General features: G+C 47.3%; 1 protein-coding gene across 1 annotated transcript in view; it reads left to right on the forward strand.

Annotated features, from left to right (window-relative positions):
- Nucleotides 1-13869, forward strand: part of WDR59 (WD repeat domain 59) — an 885758-nt gene that overhangs the window by 632610 nt on the left and 239279 nt on the right. Inside the window, exon 20 of the mRNA XM_078670030.1 lies at nt 5590-5671. Within this exon, the coding sequence (XP_078526156.1) occupies nt 5590-5671 (82 nt within the window). The remainder of the gene's footprint in view (nt 1-5589; nt 5672-13869) is intronic.

The following is a 13869-nucleotide window of genomic DNA, read 5'->3' on the forward strand; positions in this document are numbered from 1 at the left end:
TCTCTTAGCGCCCCTAAATTTGTGGGTACGTTTATCTGGGTGCACCCTGCCAGACCTTTTTCAATCGCTGTCAACCTGTCATGAATGGGACATAACGTAGCATCCAGCAGACTAGTCATTATATCTTCAAAGGCTTCAGTAACCAACAGGTCTATGTTCATGGCTATCAGCTTGGATGCCATATACTTGCTGACTGGGTTGGTAGTTTTTTTTGCTTTACCCACTATAGTTTGGAGTTTCCTTTTTGTACCTCCACCTGGTTAAATTTGCCCCAGAACAGAGGGTTGAGGGGTACACTTATGAGAATATGCGTGAGTGTCTACATGTTTTTGTACTTGGGTGCCATCTTTCCCTGGTAGGGGAAAAATACTTTTCCTATTTTCTATAATGATAACTGGAGAAAGAGGCCTACATGAGGCCGAAGGGGGAACTTTTTGCACAGATGATGACCCTTCAGAGACAGGAGAACCCTCGTGCGACCCTAAACTGGTACCAGGACAGATGGATGAACGCAGGGATTCTATAGTAACCTCAGCCATAGATACAATAGTATCTGCTGGGGGTAGGTGCTGGTTATTAGAAGGTGACCTGGACAGGCGTCTATCGATTACAGCTGCCCCCCTCTGTAAAAAAGAGTCCATTGTCGTGACTGTGGTATTAGTGCTAACCATTGCCTTAGCCCCTGCTAACCCCGTCTGTATCTTTTGCCTCCCCATCAGTAGAGTGCAATAGCAAGGATAATTCAGTAGTTATATACAGAATAACAATGAAATCACAAAGAATGAACCCCTTAAGTGGGGATACTCGCAGTGTATGTCCAATGTTAGTCCAGCAAGGCCTCTGTGAGCCCCTATCAGAGGTCTGTGAGAGTCAATGCAGGTGTTGTCAAACCAAGGGGGAGCTACGTGGTGATAAGGACAGGCCTACCTCCTTCCGAATCCCCGGGTCCTGGATATCTGAGTGACAACGTGTAGAGTGGACAATGAACCGGCAGTCAAATGATACGGTGAAGGGGGGTGGCCGATGTAGTCCCCCGGCAACAGTTTGGCCCAGCGGTCAAGGTCCCGGCCTCACCAACTCCTCAGTATGGCCCAACAGAGGATTAGTGGTCAGTGTAATGGACTCCCGCGGTGCAGGAGCCCTGGCCCCTCTTGAGCGCCTCCTGGTACGTGTGACGCTGTGCGCGCCGCAAAGGGTGGTGGGGGATGTAGTCCCCGGTTTGCCGGCCCAACAGCAGCAACAGTTATGGCACAGCGGTCAAGGTCCTGGCCTCACCAACTCCTCAGTATGACCCAACAGCAGATTAGCAGTCAGTGTAACGGGCTCCACACTTATCCAACTACTCAAGTTCAGAAAGTTTCCGCTGCAATCATGCCACATTCCAGAACAAATCATGTAAGCTTCCAAACTTAATGAACACACTGGGTTAGCTTCCAATACTTGATGAACATAATAGGTTAGCTGTGTTTACTACCTCATCGCACCCCATGGCTAGACTCCCAGCCTGGTTGCTGGCCGACGAACCTATAAGAACCTGATCAAAGCTAATAGATATACACATAGGGTAGGCTACACTTACACCTTTAGCCACTCGGCCCTGCAATTTACTCACTCCTTCTGAGTCGCTTGACAAGCCTTCATCTGCCCCAACCAAGATTACATTTTGTTGGCCTTATGTTAGAATCCCTCTCTCACCTGAGGATCTTTATAAGTACTCCGTGTGAAGCACTGAGTCATTTGAGTCATTCTGTCAATCAACATGACAAAGCCCTGGAGCTGCCAGAATTAACCATGGGGGGGACAACCCCTAAAACTTGAATAAGATTAAAAAAAGAAATCAGCTTGATATCTAACACCATTAATTTATGGAGAGTTGAGGTTAATTGGATGGAAGAACCGTTGGCGGCATCGTACGGGCCTCCAAGTCCACCGACCCCTTTACATGTTTAGGCTCAGCAAAGGTCACTTTGACCACATCAAACTATTCTTTATTCCTTGAGAGGCTTTTGACACACATGTCTGACTCTGATCGAAAGACGGAATATCACTGATGTTGATTCCTGATCCAATGGATCACCTTATTGATTAGCTAGTCATAATCTTTGTTTATTTCTCCCTCAAGCCTTGGTACATTAGTCACAAAGACTGTCACCCCCTCAAAATTATTTACCCACCCATTAGATCTACCATTGTTGTGTGTATATCAGCCATTAGTAACCTTGTTATCTACTGGCCTAGCGTGCCATGACGAACCTCTATATATCCCCAATTCTCTTCCTTGTGGGACACAAAAGGTGCTAGTAGGTGTACCTTGTAAGGGACCTGCCTTGCTGTGGGATTCACGAGTTTCAACTCAGTCTCAAAAATCCCCAACACCTAAGTGGCAGCCAGGTGCCATGGTACCTGTCTCATTATCCTGGTACCTGGCTGCAATTTCAGATTTGGGGTTTCGCAAGTCAGAAATCTAACTTGCGATCCTGATGCAAACTTTAGGGTGTCTATCAATCAGTCAGGGACTTGTAAAGGGCGGCTAATCACCCATGAGGGGCTCAAGGCACTGGGGAGGGGGGCTGCTTGTTGGACAGGCTGAAGGATCATTTGAAGAGCCAGGTCTTGAGGTCCTTCCTGAATTGGGTCAGCGACGCGGATTGCCTGAGGTGCAGGGGGCAGGGTGTTCCAAATCTTAACGGCGAGGTCGGAGAACGACTTCTCCTCCTGTTCTGGTCTTGTGGATTCTGGGGACTGAGGCGAGGGCAGGTTGGGAGGATCAGAGTTGTCTGGCAGGTACGTGTAATGTGAGGCAGTGGTTCAGATATGCCGGTCCTTTGTCGTGTAGAGGTTTGTAGGTGAGTGAGGAACTTGAAAGTGACTATCTTGTTGACTGGCAGCCAGTAGAGTTGTCAGAGGTGTTGCGTGATGTGGCTGTGGCGGGGATGTTGAGGATCAGTCTGGCTGCTGCGTTTTGGATGTTCTGTAGTTTCTTGGTGTCCTGGGGTAGAGTGTGATGCCGTAGTCAAGTCAGCTGATAATCAGTGCGTGGGTGACCGTTTTTCTGGATTCTGTGGGGATCCATCTGAATCTCTTTCGAAGCAGGCAGAGCGTGTGGAAGCAGGCTGAGGAAACTGCGTTGATTTGGTGGTTCATAGTGAGTGATGAGTCAAGTATAATGCAGAGGTTGCATGCATGGTTCGTCGGGGTGGGGGAGATCCCAAAGCGGCTGGCCTCCAGAAGTCGTCCCAGACAGAAGGGGTGAGTCTCAGGATGAGTACTTCGGTCTTGTCCGAGTTAAGCTTGAGCCAGTTGTCTTTCATCCAGGTAGCAACAGCCTTCATTCCACTATGGAAGTTGGTTCTGGTGGTTGTGCGTTCATTGGTGAGAGAGGGGATCAGCTGGGTGTTGTCAGCGTAGGAGACTATGTTGAGTCTGTGGCTTCGGACAATGACTGTGAGGGGGCTATGTAGACTTTTAAGAGGGTGGGGCTCAGGGGCAGAACCCTGGGGCACTCCACAGCTGATCTCTGTGGGTTCTTAGAGAAACTGCTTTAGTTTGACTTGCTGGGTCTGGGGCAGTGAGGAAGGAGTAGATCCAGTCCAAAGCCTCATTGCGGATGCCGGTTTCATGGAGTCTTCTGATTAGGGTGCAGTGGGATACAGTGTCGAAGGTGGCCGAAAGGTCTAGTAGGATGAGGGCTGGGGTCTCAAACCCGGTCGAGGAGGGAGCGGATGTAGTCTGGGGCGGCAAGGAGTGCAGTCTCTTTGCTGTGGTTGCTTCAGAAGCCAGATTGGGAGGTGTCCAGGACATGGTTCACTTCAATGAACTTGGAGAGTTGGGCGTTGATGGCGTTCTCTATGACCTTGGCTGGACAGGGGAGGAATGAGATCGGTCTAAAGTTCTTGAGATCTGTCTGGTCTGAGTATGGCTTCTTCAGCAGCGGGTTGATCTCAGCATGTTTCCAGTCGCCTGGGAAGGGGATGGTTTCTATCAAGCAGTTGATGGTGCAGCTAAGCTGTGGGGACGATGGTGGTGGGTTTGAAGTGTACACTGAATTTGCAAATCTAAACAAATTTATATAATAAAAAAACCTAGCCAAGCTTCCATCCCCAAGTAATAACTCCTTGGCATTGGCAACAGAGCAGGCCCTGTGATCATCTTCCCCCATTACTCATATGTTGGAGCATCTCTCATGCATAAACCAACAATTTTCCAGTGGCACAGAACCACAGGCTCCAAGAGAACAACTTGGTTTGTGCACGAGTTATGGCATGTTTTGTGTGTTTTGTTAACCATAACTAGCATATTTCGATGGTTTTATACATTAGATGCAGAAGCAGAACTCGTTTTTAGAAATCTGTGTGTGTGTTATATATATATATATATATATATATATATATATATATATATATATATATATATATATATATATATATATATATATATATATATATATATATATATATATATATATATATATCCTCATCCAATTGTGTTTTTTTCTTTTATGGTCTGTAAACCCCCCCCCCCAACTCTTTTTAAAAGAAAATTGAGTGTGTTAATTTATACTTACATATACTTACCAGCATTGTAATACCCTTTGTGAAATGGAGAGTCCTGATTGTATTGGAAACTCACCTAATTTGTAGTGACTCCCAGTGTAATGGCTGCATGGTAATTATGTGTGGTGGTTGTTGTTTTGAAATGGAAGAGCACATAGTCTCTCTTCACATCACAACGCACAGGATGTGGGGTGGATCTTCAGCCCAGTCTTTTCTGTGAGGTGTGTGCCATACAGCTAAAGTCTTGGTATTGCTGCCTTTCAAGTCACACACCTTGACCTGCTTAAACTGGTTTGAAGTTTTAACCAGAACACAATAGTTCTTTTGAGGGAATCAATATTAAAACCAAGATAGTGAACTTAGTTTTACAGTGTACTCTGAACCAAAAGGAAATCACCTGGAGAAGCATGTGAAGAACGTGATGGGAAAGGACAGACAGCAGCTTCTGTCCATCACTAACCTTTTGGAGTACCCATAGCCTTGGGGCTACATATTACTTCCACCCACTATACAAATTTACCAGGAAGAGCAATTAGACGTCCCCATTGTAAGGTGCAGGTAAAAAGAACAGCATATTACTACCAAGATCAGCTTCCACTGCCTTTTTGTATTCCCATAGCTTGGGCATGGCAGTTACAATGGCCTATTATACATTGAGTAGTACTTTTGATAATTCTTAAAATCCTAACCGGCATTAGCACTGTAATAGTAACAAGATCTAATCACCTGCAACACTGGTCAGGAGACTTGTGACACAGGTCTCTTGCACCAGAAAGCATACTGGGTCTACCAAAATGATGAAATCGAGAAACCGGTTGTCAAGTGGAAACTGTGCAAGTGACTTGTGATCCTACACTCGGTTGTTATTTTTATTAAAATATGTTTTTTTTGTCCATTTCTCTGTGAAGGTGATGCGTTACACAATTGATGCCATGCCTACCTTGCAATCATACTGCCTTTAAACTGAGCAGTGTTGTTCCATGGAAGATCATCCCAATGTTCTAACATTATTTCTCTGGATTCTTTTTATTCGCAGTCTTAACATGGACGAGATCCAAGAGACCTGCCAAAAGAATGCTGCGTCCGCTCTCACCGTGGGGCGTAGGGACCTTGTACAGGTATGTTGACACTATACTTGAGCAACTGGAGTGCATTTGTTTATTTTAACTGCATCCACATTCAGTCTATAAATTGTGCCGGTGAATAGCTATGGGTGACCTTTGCATTCCCGGGGTTTACACTGAAATATTTCCCCTTTGACTTTCTTCTGTTAGAGCTCATTTTTAGTGCTTTGTAGCATGATGCAACTCCAGTTCCCATGTAATTATCTAGACTCAAAATATGTGCATCAGGTTGCATTATATCCATGCAGAACAAAGCCCAAGAAATAGCACTTTTTGGTAGAAGTATGCTGCGACCTTCAAAAAATAACTACAGAGCGCACTGTCCCACTATATATTTTTGAAACTTAGCAGGTACATTTTTACTTCAGAACCAAATTCAATTATTGGCCGAACCTTCAATTAATTTTCGAAAAGGAAATCAACCCTGTTCTTAAAATTCGAACAGTGATTAATGTTTTACTTTCATTTTTATATTGACTGAACCATTGAGCAATTTAATTGCAGTAGTAATCAGTCATTGTCTTATACTCGGTTTGGTTCTTAAACTTTATTTGGCTAATTAAAAAGAGCCATAAAAGTACATTTAAATAAATTAGTAATCCTAATAAAATTGCATCACTATACAATCAATCATCTAAATTCATACAAAATAAAGTTTAAAATTAAAGGCAATCTAATATGAAAAGTATTTTCCTTACATAGGTGGCACTTAGAATAAAAAGGGCCACATTGTAACATACACAGGGTTCACATAGTGCAATCAGATATTTCACAGCAGCTTTGTATGATTAGATGTTGTGTCTAACAAAGATAGGTTTTAAATAAAAACTCTGTAGATTCTGATAAAATGTACAAAACAATAAAAGGTGCATCGCACTTTCTTCCATCACTTCGACATGGAATCTGACCAGAAGGGCAGGACTTCATGGTGGGAAAAGCCACCAAGTAATGTACAATGGCACATTTCAATCGTAGCAAGGCGAAATGGTGTTGCAGACTTGTTACACCAGATAAATAATTGTAACCATCCTCCTTTATTAATCACCATTTTCTTAGAAGACATATAAACCCCGAAGACACTCATTAATCTTTGTTGGCCGACTGGGGTCCTAGACAGCATAACAGCATCGTCAGCATATAATACTGGAATAGAACGCCGTCAGCCCGGGGAGCATTGGCCTGCACGGCCTGCAAATGGGTATCCATCCCATTAGTAAATAAATAAAACAGTAAGGGGGTTAGCACACAAGCTTGTCGAATGCCTCGCCCTACATTAAATGTAGGTGAGCACTCTCATTTTGGTCCGAAGCGAACTTTGCTAGATAGATTCTCATACAAACTGGAGGCTAACCCTATTATTGGCCTAGGTGCACCTAGGGAAATCAGTGTTGACCAGAGTAAATTACGGTGAACCAAATCAAAAGCGCTCCTTAAATCTGCAAAACAAAAGATATAAAACTCCATACTTGGCCTTGGTGCACCTCCCAATTAGCAGCTCCAAATGTTTACATTGTTCTATAGTACCCATATGCTTTCTAAAACCATACTGTGCTGAACATAGAATGGATTGTTTCTGTGCCCATTCCTCCAACCTATATAATAAAACTCTCCTCATTACCTTGACCGATGAGTCCAACAGAGAAATGGGGCGATAGTATTTCAGGTCGGCATATACATGGGTACAATTATTGAAACTCGCCATGAGGATGGAATCTTATTGCCTACAGCTGCATTGAACACCAGTGTGAGGATAGGTTCCCAGAGTTTGGTAGCCGATTTAAAAACATCTACTGGTGCCCCATCGGGTCCAGGGGCCCATAGTCCAACAATAGCTTGTAGAGCTAATGTAACTTCATTGTTAGTAATCTCCAATGGGGAAATCACTTCACTAAGTTCCATTGTGGCATCATTAGTGCATTATCCAAAGATATCCGAGAAGTGTGCCACCCAATCATCGCAAGGCACAAGAGAACAAAGCTCTGGGATATTTTCATTTCATAGAAATTGTGCATTCACTGTATCCCAAAATAACTTAATGTCTTTAGTATCAGATGCATAAAACTGTCTGTTCCACTCTTCAACCTGCAGGGTATTCTTTCTTACAGCCAGGGCCTGTTTATATGTTTGGCAAAGGGTTTTAATGACCTTAGTAGATCGTGGTGAGTGACATAAGGCCTGTTTTAATGGACGGGAGGTCTTGGTACAGGTATGGTCAAACCAATCTCTGTTAATATCACATATATTATTCAGGTGTGCGTCAGATACGTTTTAATAGAGCTAATAATATTATTGAAATTATCCTGTCGACAGGGTGTGCGTCAGATACGTTTTAATAGAGCTAATAATATGATTGAAATTATCCTGTCGACAATAGCTTTTTTCAGTGACATTTTCTGTTACTATTTTATGTAACATACTGATAGGGATCAATGCCAGCCCACTCTATTCGTACTCCATTGGCCTTATTTGGGGCAATATCATTTCAATCATCAATCAGTACATTTATAGAGCACACTCCTCACCCGCGAGGGTTTCAAGGCGCTGAGGGGGGGGGGGGGGGGGATTGCTGCTACTGCTCGAACAGCCAGGTCTTGAGGTGTCTCCTGAAGGTGAGAAGGTCTGGGTCAGTCGGAGGTGGGTGGGGAGGGAGTTCCAGGTGTTGGCGGCTAGGTGGGAGAAAGATCTGCCGCCTGTTGTTCTTCTGGTGCGTGGTACGGTGGCGAGGCTGGCTGAGCGGAGTTGGCGAGTCGGGGCGTAGAACGAGAGGCGCTTGTTGAGGTATTCGGGTCCGGTGTTGTGGAACGCTTTGTGTGCGTGGGTGAGGAGCTTGAACGTGATCCTCTTGTTGACTGGGAGACAGTGCAGGTCTCTCAGGTGAGTGGTGATGTGGCTGTGGCGGGGGATGTCTAGGATGAGGCGTGCGGAGGCATTCTGTATGCGTTGTAGTCTTTTCTGTAGCTTGGCCGTTGTCCCTGCATAGAGTGCGTTGCCATAGTTGAGCCGGCTTGTGACGAGGGCTTGAATGACAGTCCTTCTTGTTTCCGTGGGGATCCATTTGAAGATCTTTCGTAGCATGCGGAGGGTGTTGAAGCAGGAGGAGGAGATGGCGTTGTCTTGCTTGGTCATAGTGAGCGATGAGTCCAGGGCGAACCCAAGGTTGCGTGCGTGGTTGGTGGGAGTCGGTGCTGTGCCCAGGGCGGCGGGCCACCAGGAGTTGTTTCAGGCGGAGGGGGATGGTTCAAGAATGAGGACCTCCGTCTTGTCTGTGTTCAGTTTCAGGCGGCTGATCTTCATCTATTCGGTGACGGCCATCATTCCTTCTTGGAAGTTGGATTTGGCGGTGACTGGGTCTTTGGTCAGGGAGAGGATCAGCTAGGTGTCGTCGGCTAAGGAGACGATGTTGAGGTCCTGTGCGCGGAAGATGCGGCGAGGGGGCTCATGTATATGTTGAAGAGCGTCGGGCTGAGTGATGAGCCTTGGGGTACGCCGCAGATGATCTTGGTGGCCTCTGAGTGGAACGGGGGTAGGCGGACTCTCTGGGTTCTGTCAGTGAGGAAGGAGGAGATCCAGTCCAGGGCCTTTCCCTGGATCCCTGTGTTGAGGAGACGTGTTTTTAGGATGCGGTAGCAGACCGTGTTGAAGGCAGCTGAGAGGTCTAGGAGGATGAGGGCTGCGGTTTCTCCGTTGTCGAGCAGGGTTCTGATGTCGGTGGCGGCGATGAGGGTGGTCTCGGTGCTGTGGTTGCTGCGGAAGCCAGACTGGGACGGGTCGAGGGAGCCTTTGGTTTTGAGGAAGTTGGTCAGTTGCTTGTTGACTGCTTTCTCGGTGACCATCGCCGGGAAGGGGAGCAGGGAGATGGGCTGAAAATTCTTGAGGTCCTTGGGGTCTGCTGTCTGCTTCTTAAGGAGGGCGTTGATTTCAGCGTGTTTCCAACTCTCAGGGAAGGTGGCAGATTCGAAGGAGCTGTAAATGATGTCTCGGAGGTGGGGTGCGATGATGGTGTCTGCTTTGTTGAAGATGTGGTGAGGGCATAGGTCGGATGGAGAGCCGGAGTGGATGGTGTTCATGATCTGGGTGACGTCTTCGGTGTTGACGGGGGTCCAGCGACTGAGGAGGGCGGTGGGGGGCGTTGGTTCTGCGGCTGGTGGAGTCGTCTGGTTTGCGAAGCTGTCGTGTATGTCGGCGATCTTGCGGTGGAAGAAGGCTGTGAGGGAGTTGCAGAGGTCCTGTGAGGGGGGGATGTCGTTGGAGTTGGAGCTTGGGTTGGAGAGTTCCTTCACGATGCTGAAGAGCTCCTTGCTGTTGTGTGCGTTGTTGTCTATGCGCTCTCTGAAGGCCGTTCTCTTGGCGATGCGGATGAGCTGGTGGTGTCTGCGTGTGGCGGTCTTAAGGGCCATGAGGTTTTCCGCAGTTCGTTCTTGGCGCCAGGCTTTCTCTAGAGTTCGGCAGGATTTTTTGGAGTCCTTGAGGTCTGTGGTGAACCAGATGGTTCTCCTGCTGTTGTGTTTGTTCGGAGGGTTCTTGATAGGGGTGAGGGTGTTGGCGCAGTTGCTGTTCCACTGTGTGAGGTTTCGGGCGGCGATGTTGGTGTCCGAGTCGTTGGCCGGGGGGCCCTGGGCGAGGGAGGCGATCAACTGGTCAGTGGTGACTTTGCTCCAGCATCTTCGGGGGATCTGCGGCGGTTGGATGTGTGCGGTGAGTTTCTTGTAGGAGAAGTGGATGCATCGGTGGTCGGTCCAGTGGAGAGTGGTGGTGTGGCTGACCGTGACGTCTGTGCTGGCGGAGAACATGGGGTCAAGCATGTGGCCTGCCTGGTGGGTCGGGGTGTTCACTAGTTGCTTCAGTCCGAAGTTGGAGAGGTTGGCGATCAGGGTGGTGGTGGTGTTGTCATTGTTGTTCTCCAGGTGGAAGTTCAGGTCCCCCAGGAGGATGTAGTCTGTGGTGGCGAGGGCGTGCGTGCTGACGAAGATGGCGATGGATTCGCTGAATTGTGGGCGTGGACACGGTGGTCTGTAGATGAGTGTTCCTCGGAGGGTGGTCTTGGGGTCAGTGTGGATCTGGAAGTGTAGGTGCTCGGCGGTGCTGAGAGTTTCTTCGGTGCTGGATGTGACTCTGAGGGTGTTCCTGTGGACAATGGCGATTCCTCCTCCGGGCTTGTTGGTACGGTCCCTCCGTATGATTTTGTAACTGTCCGGGATGGCAATGGCGATGTCAGGGGCCGATGAGGCGTTCATCCAGGTTTCAGTCAGGAACGTGACGTCTGGGGCTGTTGAGTCGAGGAGGTCCCAGAGTTCGGTGGCGTGCTTGTGTACGGAGCGGGTGTTGAGTAGGATGCACTTGAGGTCGTTGTTGTTTCCTGGGCTGGTGTGGGAGGCGGCGGTTCGGATCCTGGTGTAGCAGCAGGTTCGGCAGGAGAATGGTCCATGAGTGCGCTTCGGGTGGCTTGGTAGCAGGCAGTCGAGCGGCCGGTGTTGAGTGCGAGGAGGGTGGTGGCGTCGAAGGTCTGTCGTGCGTGGTGGGCCTGTCGGGGGGCCAGGGGTTCTGGCGCTGGGCGCGGTCCAGGCGTGGACTGGCGCAGACGGGTTTGCCTCTGGCACGCCAGCGGCACGGCCGCGCAGAGGCCTGCATTAAGAAGGGGTGGAGGGAGGGAGGAAGGAGGAGCTGGGAGGCGGGTAGTGGGAACCAATGGGAGGGAGGGGGCTGGGCAGCAGAGGACGCAGCGGCAGGAAAGAGCGGGAAGCGGGCGGCGGGGAAAGGAGGAAAGGACGGCGAAAAAAGCAAAAAAGACAAGGAGGCAACTTTATTCACTCAGGTGGTGGGGAAGCAGAGGGGAGCAGAGGCAGCACAACGGGGGATCACGAATAACGGAAAGAAAAGCGAGGTAGACAGGGACACAACACAATCAGATTTGGGAAACAGAGAGCAGCAGCGAGCCTTAGAATCGCCGCACCTTAAACCCAGTTCCAAATTAAATGTCGGTTTTTGTGCTGCCAACCCTGACGTCAGCTGCTGAATGCCGTCACTGTGATTCCAGAACAAAGGGTACTTTTGAGTTTTGGTGGGGGCGCACAAGAATAAAGTCCAAAACAAATGATGATTGTATGCAAAAATATTTCTTCTTTATTTATTAAAATTTATAGAAAATTCATTGTTGTAATCACAAAAAAGAGATCAGCCAACGCGTTTCACTCCCATGCGGGGAGCTTCCTCAGGGCAGTATATGCACAATTGGATTCCAAGAGTAGATAATCTATCGATGTATATGCGATGATAGGAAAGCCAGTCGGTATTCACCGTCAGCTTCAAGACTTCTCTTAGTGTTCAGGATTCCCGTGTCAATAGAATGACCGCCAGCTAGTTCGATAGTCGAATCCTAAGGCTGAATCGGCTTTGCAAAAAGATGCACGTAATCACGCAATGGACCTCCTTATAGTATTCAGGATTGCCGTGTCCAGACGATGGTGATCGCCAGGTAATTCAATAGTCGACTTCCAAGAGTATATTGGCTTAGGAAAAAGAAGCGTGTGATCACGCAGTGAACCTCTTATCGTAGGTGGACATGATATGGCCCGTAGTATTGTACTTATAGCCCACCACTGGGCCACCAGGGATGAGGCGCAGGCCGGAGCCTGCGGGTGGAGGAGGGCCTCGAACTTCCAACAGTAGCAGCAGTAGCGAGAAGCAGGGACACGGCACCGGTGCGGGGGAGCGGCCTGGCCTGAAACAGGGTCAATGATTCACATTTCTTACCCCAGAAAGAGAAGGGCATAATAATGGGGTTCTGGTCACTTAATATGGAAGGGGCAATAGTTGGGGAATATATGGTCAATAATTGTTCATGAATTTCTTCCCGTAAATGATATGGCTCACTCTCGATTAACATCACGGCCACATCTCAGTAATAGTAAATCATATTTACAGGTAATGTAATGCTTGCCCGTATTAATTGTGATAAAAAGGAGCACTCACCATCCCTGTCCGATTAGTAAATCCACAAACATCTGCAGCTGACAATGCACAAGCCTAAAGATTAAAATCACCTGCACATAATACTACAAAATTAGAGTGAATAGGGCAAAAGAAGGCCTCGAGGCCAGGGTCAACTGTGGGGGCCACTCTGCTGCAAGTAACATCAAATACATTATTGTAAAAATTCACCAAACTAGGTATCTTCCCCCTTCCTGTTAAGCTACAGTAATTGAGTATGTGGCCCCACAGAGGTACTCTTCTTAACTTTTACAGAAAGGGTATTATAATTAAGAATGTGTAGAGCCCCTTTCGTCCGCCCAGATATAGAGAGCTATGTCACCAAAGGAATGTGAGGAAAACCCCTCTTCGAATGCCGGTGTCGTACACCAAGTTTCTTGTATGCAGATGATATCAAAATTAGATGTAACGGATTTGTGTATGATGGGGGAAAAGACTGTATAGGGGCTGTCCGAAAAAGTGGTCACGTATATGGGGCAAGTGGAATGAGTATAGAGGTAATGTATGTGTTCTGCCCGCCATCCCATCCCCTCCCCTCCCCTCCCCTCCCACCCACGGTATAGAATTTGCAATATTGTAATATCAGATATTGGTATATGTAAGCATTTTCCTCCAAGTACATATATGCGATATAAGGAATGTCTTGGCACCCTTTATTGCTGTGATGCAAATGTTGCACTGTTGTGATCAATACAAAGATTTTTTTAAATTAGATATAGTATCAGCCCAATCAGGATTTCCTAACTTATTCATAAGCCCACACACATTCCAGGTTGCAAATACAAAATTCCCAGCCTGAGTGTCACTATTCTCAACCCTTGTTATAGCCTGGGTGTATAAACATCTTACACTAGTGATACCATCTGAGATGTTAACAGTGCATTATCCAGTATTATGGGTGTCTTTCATAGATTCACATGCCTGAATCATTCCCCGTCGTCGAGATGGGAGCCCCGGTAATAGAAAAGTAATGTCCTATAGACATACATAGAGAAAAATAGGCCTAAGGGCCTTGCCTTAGTAGCCTATCTATGTCCTTTTGTGAAAAGGACCAAATTCCAAAGGTAGCCAATCAGCTACCACCTCCCTCTAGAACCTTCCTGCCAGGAGCCTCAGTCTCTCAGATTTTCTACCGCACGTTGTGCTAGGGAGTCCCCACCTGAGCTCTCCTCAGGTTTCTTCAAATTCTTTACTTTCTTCACAAA

The sequence above is a fragment of the Lissotriton helveticus genome, chromosome 12 (genome assembly GCF_964261635.1).
Source record: "Lissotriton helveticus chromosome 12, aLisHel1.1, whole genome shotgun sequence".
Classification (NCBI taxonomy): Eukaryota; Metazoa; Chordata; class Amphibia; order Caudata; family Salamandridae; genus Lissotriton; species Lissotriton helveticus.